We start from the raw sequence: 7500 nt of genomic DNA, 5'->3' as shown, positions 1-7500 counted from the left end.
TGTTTTGGAACCACAAAGGACAGCTCAGTTGACTCATTCAGCTGAGCTCTTGAACCTTTGTGTAGCACAATGTGTTGAAGTGCTGCCTATGACCCACAGTCTGCACTGGGACTGGATGCAGGGACTATAGTAAAGGCAGTGGGTGGGCCGACACAGACCCAGAGCTACTGGACCAAACCATCACACAATTTCGGGTTTTGTGTATTTACATCTGAATTTTCAGTCATCAGTCTACTTGATTTCAGTTCGTCAACTTGTCTGTGTTTGTGCTCTTCACTCTGACATTAGTAACTCCGGATGGGGTTGGGGGTTAGGGTAACCCTAACTCATTTACTTTTCCTGACTTCTCTGTATAAGCACCACAGAGCTGCTGTGGTTCCAGTGAAGCCTCAGCAGCCTTAAGGGCCAGTGTTCTTCTACTTCAGCATCATGTTTGTCAGGGTCACTGAATACAGGCTCCTTTTCACTTTTACAGACGGTTGTAGCTTCTTTCCTGTTGTGAGGCCTTCGTAACGACTTTTGTACTAAACTGTATTTTTTAGGTTTTGTATTGTCTTTACTCGCCCACTGTGGAACCAGTATCTGGGACCACTGAAGTAGCTGAGGTACTATCTGTCAGGCCTAACTGACCCTCCTACAGATACCCAGCCCTGTGTTTAACAGACTGGAGACACAGCAGGGGGAGGGCTTCAAACAAAGAGAAATGGTGAAGCTTACATTTTCCTCAAGTTCCCTGAAAGCACCGTCTGCTTGCTTTACATCAGTCCCTACTAAGTGGGGCCTGTCAACCGGCTGTGGGAGGCCGTACTCGACCATTGCGTGTTCTGTGGCATTAATGGTTCTCAGGACCTCAGTGGTGAGGTCACAGAGGGCAGCAGCGGTGGATCTCTGAAAGCCATGTAGAGGGACAGACGTTAGCAGCGTCAACACATCCTGCTCTGTTCTTCTGCCTCACACTGAGCTTAAACCCACTGAACTGAGTGATACTGTACGTGATGACGACGGTAGCAGGAGAGCATTCTCTGTTAATCTGCCTCACATCCACTAAACAACCTGCTCTTCCCCACATGTTTGTGCTGTGGTCTTTGATCATATGATCCATGAGTGGATAGTGTTTGTGGACCCAGCCTCAAAACAGTTTCACGAAGACCTTCACTTCTGACAGGTTCTATCAAAAAAAGATTCGGACAGAGTTTATGTTTCTGCTTCCCAAAGAGAAATGAACACAGAACACGTTGATAAGCAGAGTGTTATCACGAACCAACAAAACAAACAAATCAAACCAAGAAAAAAAGGGAAAAATATCCCAGAGGTGGAAACATGCTGCTATCAGCCCTTGATAGAATGTGAGAGGAGTGTGTGAGACCTGGTGTGTGTGTTGATGAGTCCTGTTCCATATTCTCTCGTTTAGACATAAACAGCAGCTGGGTTTAAACAGAAGCCTGGTCATGGTCACGCTCTTCACATCCACTGTGTTTGTTGTGTGATATATCTTCTGTATTTGATGCCTTAGTGTGACGGGGCAGTGTTAGATTTGTCGGTCCTGCTCCGGTCGCAGCGAGCGTCACACTTTGAATAAACTCAAACCTAGATGAGATTGTTGACGTCTGCCTTTATTCACTATTTAGGCTCCTTCTCTCGGCTTCTCGCCAGGGTTTAACGTCTTCTCAGACTCAACCTGAGTCTAATGTGTGGCTGAGCTAAATGACTGCATCCAGCCCAGATGGGACCCGGAACATTTACACACAATCAGAAGTAGCTTGCCTTTCTGTGACTCCAGTGTGAGTCACAGCTAAGGTTCTGTTTGGCTCTCTCACCTTCTGAGCCTTGGTGGGCATCTCATCACTCGACGAGCTGAGTTCTTTGTCCTTCACTGAGTCCAGGGCAGCAGCTGATCCGCTCTTGATGCTGGCCTGACCTTTACCCAGAGCAAAGGGCTTCCTCCCGGCCTCGTCGTCTGAGGACAGGCCTTTGTCGCTCAGGTTTCCCGCCAGCTCGCTCAGCTTGCGCCTCAGCTTCTCCTCCTCATTCTGACAGGACTGAGAGGATCCCTGCACCGGATGGGACGTTTCAGAGAGCCCTTCAAAATAAAAGATGAGCCGGTCTCACAGAGGAACGGGGGCTCACCAGCTCAGCAGGCGTGATCTTCTCCTCCAGGCGGTTCAGCAGACTCTCGATGGCAGACATGCGTTTGTTCAGCTCGTTTATCTGAACACAAACATACACACGAGCAAAATATGACATTTTTTTCGACGCAGATGAACATTTCCAGTTTCTGCACTTTAAATGCATCGGGTTTGGAGCACCCATTTGTTCCAGTAACTCTAAAAGTGAACCCGTTTGAGTGGATGTGTTTACAGGCGGGGCTTGTCCCAGGTTCTCGTGGGACGAGGCTCTGCTGTTCTTGCGGCGGTGGGGGGGCTGTTGGTACATGGGGGCGTATCTCAGGTTGTCCTCCTCGTCCGACGTGTCCACGTACTGCTGCCGGGCCACAGACGAGCTGATCTTAGACAGGGAGCGGGTCCGGACCATCCTGCTGTCCCCGTAGTCGTCTGAGTTAGAAGTCAGAACAGTAGATTAAACACCAGAACATGACGAAAAGATTTAGTGATTACAAAGATTCTTCCCCATCTCCCAGGAAGTGCTTTGCTGACAGTGATGCTCTGCTGGTGGGTGCTGCGTGTTACCAACCAGCTCTCACTCCGTAGCGGTCCAGGCTTTTCCTGCGGCTCATTCGGTGGTTGTACATGTCGAGGTCCCCATCATTCCTGTAATATCGATCCTCCTGCATATGCTGCATTTTACACAGGAGATCACAACAGATTATCTATTTATGTTTGAAACAGGATGTTAGCATGATCAAACGGATGGTCCAGCCTCAGAGATTGCCTATGTGGCTGGTGCTAAAGCAGTGTGGGTCACCACCACATACTGGTCTAAACCCACCAGAAACCCATCCAGAAGAACCATGCTGTACCCTCAGGTTCAGCATCAGGTCCAGGTGTGAAGTGAAACCTACCTGGAGGACAAATGATCCATCCTCAGCCTGCAGACGCTGCTGAACCGATGGAGAAACGATTCTACCCTGAAGATCGATCTCACCTGGATGACTGGGAATCCTTATCTATCCTACGGGTGACGCTACTGACGCCGCGGCTCAACTAATCGTACATTAACGCTTGGTGAACCATGCTACACAAAACCAAAGGTCACATCTAAGCTGTTCATCATGGCTTATCTCAGGTTCATTCACCAGTGATGTCTAAACTCACCTGTACAGAGGCTCGTCGTGAGTGAGGTAGATAATCCTCCGAGTCAAAGTCCATGGGATGAACCGACAGCAGGCGCTTCCCCTTTCGCATCTGCTCAGAAACAACCCAGACGTTTCGATCCCGTCTCACTTTGACTCACTGTAGGTTTGATGCGTGACTTTACCACTTTGTAGCGCTGCGCCTCCAGCTCTCCGTGCTCCTCCTCCAGGCCGTTGTACGGGTCTGTGGTCACACACGTCATTATCATTATATTAGCAGATGCTATGTGTGGAGGTGAGAGTGTAACTGTGACTCACGGCCGCGGACGTCGGGCATACTCTGCGTGTCATCGTCTCGACCTCCTGCAGGATAAAGACAGGTTTGTACTGTAGTGAGGTGGTGTGTGTGCACGTGTGCGTGTGTGTGTGTGTGTGTGTGTGTGTGTGCTACCTGTCCCACTGTCTCCGTTCAGACGCTTGTACAGCGACCTCATGACCTTGGCGCTGCCGAAGCGCTTGAAGCGGTTCCTGATGTTGTCGTGGTACCAGCCCACGGTCCCGATCTTCAGGACCCTGCAAACACACGTGTTTGTGCGCGTGCTGCTTTGACCTCTGCCCTCCACCCCATGCACCGGCTGGTCCAGCCCTCACCTGGTCATGCGGCAGTTGTCACACACCCAGCCGTGCTCCTTCTTGTTGTAGCGGCTGCAGGACTTGCAGACGTGCATGTGGCAGTCCAGACACTGGCGCTTGCTGTTGACCAGGAACTTGAAGGGCTGCAGGCAGCGGATGCACAGCGAGCTGCTCAGGTTACTCTGAGAGCCCAGCAGCTCACGCTTGGTGTCCTCCTTCTCTATTTTAGTCTTCAGCTCCCTGCAAGCACCAATATAACTGAGTGGCCAGCAGGAGGCGCCACATACAGTAGTACTGTAGACCACAGCGGGAGGGTTGATGTCATGAAGAGACTCTGTGGTCAGACTCTGCTGGTGTTTAACAGGTGGTGTTAATTTGAATGAACCACAGGCCGTCACCCGTTGCTGCTCATCAAACCCTGCATCCTAAAGCATCTGAGGCTGGATGCTGCATAACAAATATTATAAACATATGTCATTAGCTTAGCAGACAGTGACATTAACCCATGTTTGTTAAGCTAATAAGTCAAAGACCTGGGGTGAACAGATGAGAGTAACGAATATCTGGTCTGAACTAACAATCCAGATCAATCCCAGCTCATTTATTGGTTTATCAATATTTATTTATATCTTATTGGTGCTTTTATTGACAGCCAGTCACACACCTTCTGCTCCTACTATTGTGTGACAATCACTGTGTGTCCCACTCACTCTAAATGTGCTTCCGTGGCGTCTAATGTCATTTGACCTCAGATGAGTTCTTCATTGACTCACAGAAGCACACAGAAGCTGCATATGTCATCGTAGGAATCTGTTAACACACTATTGCTGTGGGAAGTTTCATCCTGTTTGTGCAGCCACTTGGCCTCAGGGCACATGGGAGTTGGAGTCTTCAGTGGAAACACAGCGAGTCTTTGTGAGGTCCATGTTTTCAGCTGAAGACTCGCGTCCGTGTGACTGAGCTGTGATCAACTGCAGCAACAACTGTGTCTTTCACCATCACATTCCTCCACGAGGCCACGTGACACTTTTATTACACATAAACTAAAAAGACTGTTGGCTTCATGTTGTATTTACCCAAGTCTCTGCTCTTCTTTCTTCCTGAGGCTAAAGTCCCGTTGAATCACTTCCCAAATGTGTTTGGCTTCTTCATCCGTCAGACGGGAGAGATCCAGCTTCCGCTCCATGTTGCTGCGAGAAAAACAGCAAAAGAATAGAATCAAACCTTTTATTCTGATTCTCAGTGGAACATCCTTTATTAAACATTAGGTAAAAAAAACAGAAATAATAGTGAAACATTGAATGGTGTGATGTGTGGCCAGAGCATAGAAGACAAACGAAATATTCATAGAACATTATAGTAATAATAAACAGAACATTTATTAACACGTGAGTTCAATATTCTGCTTATTAGCTGTAATAGATGAGACCAAAATGATCCACTAAACCACAAGTAGCTTCCAGCATTACAACATGTCTCCTCTCATGGAAAAAAGAAGAATGAGTAGATTTCTAGTTTAGTATGAACCTACTCTATGGCTTTAAGTCAACTTCATTTAAAGCCATGTATAAATAAGCAGCAGAGTTTAAATCTGTTTAACAGGAAACGTGTCTCATGTAGAAGATAACAGTTTTATCACCACACCCAACAACGTGTTGAACAACACACACAAACTTCGAATGAATCAAATGTTAACGTGTTAAATCAAAATAACAATAAACAGAATAATTCACTCATGCCACATATTTATAACGAGCTGCTGTTTGAGGTTTAAATTAAATGAGTTCAGTAGGAACACGCCACAAGGTTCTTAACAGATTGATTATCAGCAAATGTGCAAACATGTTGAACTGAGTAATAAATAAATAAAACTAAAAATGTTTACAATAAATATTAATAATGAAAATTTGAGAAGATGGGAAACTGACCTTGTTCTTCTGTGTCTGCAGCTCAAGTGATGAGACGATCAGTGGATCACATGACGCGTCTGCTGACAACTACACAACGAGACTGGAGAGACACAGAAACAGGGCAACACTGAGACACAACAACTACACAACAACAACACACACCAACACTGACACACAACAACACGACAACTACACAACAACTACAGTACACCAGAACGATGGAAATACACAACTACACAAAAAGAACACAACAATTACACAACAACACTGGGGAGACACAATAACACATCTACACTAGAACAACACACTGTAACACAGATAAGGGAAAATAGACCCAATGACAACACACACACATGCAAACACACAAGAGGTCAGAGGCTGAATTGACACATTTCTCCTGAGTCTCAGCTCCAGTAGTTTGTGGTGTTCGAAGTGGAGACGACGTGTCGTCTTCAGGTCAGTGGAGGTTCTCATCATCAGGTTCAGCTGAGGGTTGAGTCGTGTCACACATTTGACCTCTAGAGGATAAATGTGTGTGTTGTTGTGTGTAGTTGTGTCACAGTGTGATTTAAATGTGTGGCCTCAGACTGAAGAAGCTTTTGGCTGGTGGTGAATCATTGAAGTGCAGTTGAGTCAACCTTCAGACAATCATCCTGTTAGCTTTGATCCTCATCCGCTACACAAACACGTCACACGTCACAACACTGTCCTCCTCCATGCTGTGGAGCCTATGTCACAGACGGCTGTGTCACAGTTTGGCCACTAAGTGTCAGTGGTGTGAACCTACTGGCCGCGTGAGGCTGCATGAGACAGGTTATGCCTGAAAATCCAAACTCTGAGCAAAGCTTGGCTGGAAACACAACAGGCATCTAATCCTGACTGCCAGTCAAGGCTTTGGACGTTGGAGGTTGGAGGCCTGGCATGCGTGTCGACTAAGGGAGGGACGCGGATCCAAGTGTGACTTAGTAAAGCTGAGGATACAGAAGAACGAGTCTGAGTCTGATGCGTCTTTGTCCTGGTCCTGGTCTGACCTGAAGCACTAACATCTGCAGGACATCTGCAGCAGGTCAGCACAGATAGCTTCACCCAGCGTCCTGTCATTAATACTGGATGTGATTCAGGTCAACTCAGCATCACAGGCAGCCAAATGATTGTGTCTGTGTGAAACATGAGCCTGGCACAGTAAAAATAGCGTCCGAGCAGCTCAGCAGACGACTAAACAAGGCCAGGACGTAAATATAACCAGGCACGTGCAGCACTAAATAGAGTGCGCTTCAGCTGCAGCACAGAGGAAAGGCTCCTGTCTGTTCTGACCTTCCTTTACATTTGGCTTTATATGGTTGTTTTCTTTTTCAGGTATTTTCATAACTAAAACATGGAGATTTAATTCTGATAAAAGTCATGCTTGGGTTTGTTATATTTGTGTTTTTTTTTCCCTGCCATGGATTTAACTCAACATTATTCAGATCAAACTTTATTCACGCCTTGATGCAAAAGTGCATGAAACTTTGTAGTTTTACAAAGAGAAGACACAATAAATTACTATTAAAAATAAAATACATTTCATTTTATCATTTTATGTGTGTAAACCATTTCCAGCAGTTAAAGTGACGTCCGAGTGTTTTCACTCTGCCAGCGTCTCAGGTTCCGCTTCCTCCCAGGCTGAAGCATGACTCAGCTGTTTTCCTCCTGCCGTCTGAAGTCCAT

General features: G+C 46.7%; 2 protein-coding genes across 3 annotated transcripts in view; both read right to left on the bottom strand.

Moving 5' to 3' along the window:
• mlpha (melanophilin a) overlaps window positions 1-6054 on the bottom strand; it is a 9204-nt gene extending 3150 nt beyond the window's left edge. Inside the window, exons 1-12 of one of the 2 annotated variants that reach the window (XM_029142892.3) lie at window positions 5812-6054; window positions 4960-5073; window positions 3902-4123; window positions 3702-3823; window positions 3569-3613; window positions 3436-3494; window positions 3273-3362; window positions 2692-2794; window positions 2359-2552; window positions 2128-2208; window positions 1818-2051; window positions 718-888 (exon numbers count right to left, since the gene is read on the bottom strand). In XM_029142892.3, the coding sequence (XP_028998725.1) occupies window positions 718-888; window positions 1818-2051; window positions 2128-2208; window positions 2359-2552; window positions 2692-2794; window positions 3273-3362; window positions 3436-3494; window positions 3569-3613; window positions 3702-3823; window positions 3902-4123; window positions 4960-5069 (1431 nt within the window). In that variant the 5' untranslated portion in view covers window positions 5070-5073; window positions 5812-6054. The remainder of the gene's footprint in view (window positions 1-717; window positions 889-1817; window positions 2052-2127; window positions 2209-2358; window positions 2553-2691; window positions 2795-3272; window positions 3363-3435; window positions 3495-3568; window positions 3614-3701; window positions 3824-3901; window positions 4124-4959; window positions 5074-5811) is intronic. The other variant, XM_029142893.3, reaches the window with a different exon arrangement.
• Window positions 6055-7260: 1206 nt separating this feature from the next.
• Window positions 7261-7500, bottom strand: part of LOC114851211 (E3 ubiquitin-protein ligase TRIM63-like) — a 1318-nt gene continuing 1078 nt past the window's right edge. Inside the window, exon 1 of the mRNA XM_041068063.2 lies at window positions 7261-7500. This exon is cut by the window's right edge and continues 1078 nt beyond it. Within this exon, the coding sequence (XP_040923997.1) occupies window positions 7468-7500 (33 nt within the window). The 3' untranslated portion in view covers window positions 7261-7467.

Source organism: Betta splendens, chromosome 2, assembly GCF_900634795.4.
Source record: "Betta splendens chromosome 2, fBetSpl5.4, whole genome shotgun sequence".
Lineage (NCBI taxonomy): Eukaryota > Metazoa > Chordata > Actinopteri > Anabantiformes > Osphronemidae > Betta > Betta splendens.
Note: the sequence above shows the minus strand (reverse complement) of the source record. Positions and strands in the feature narration are given on the sequence as shown.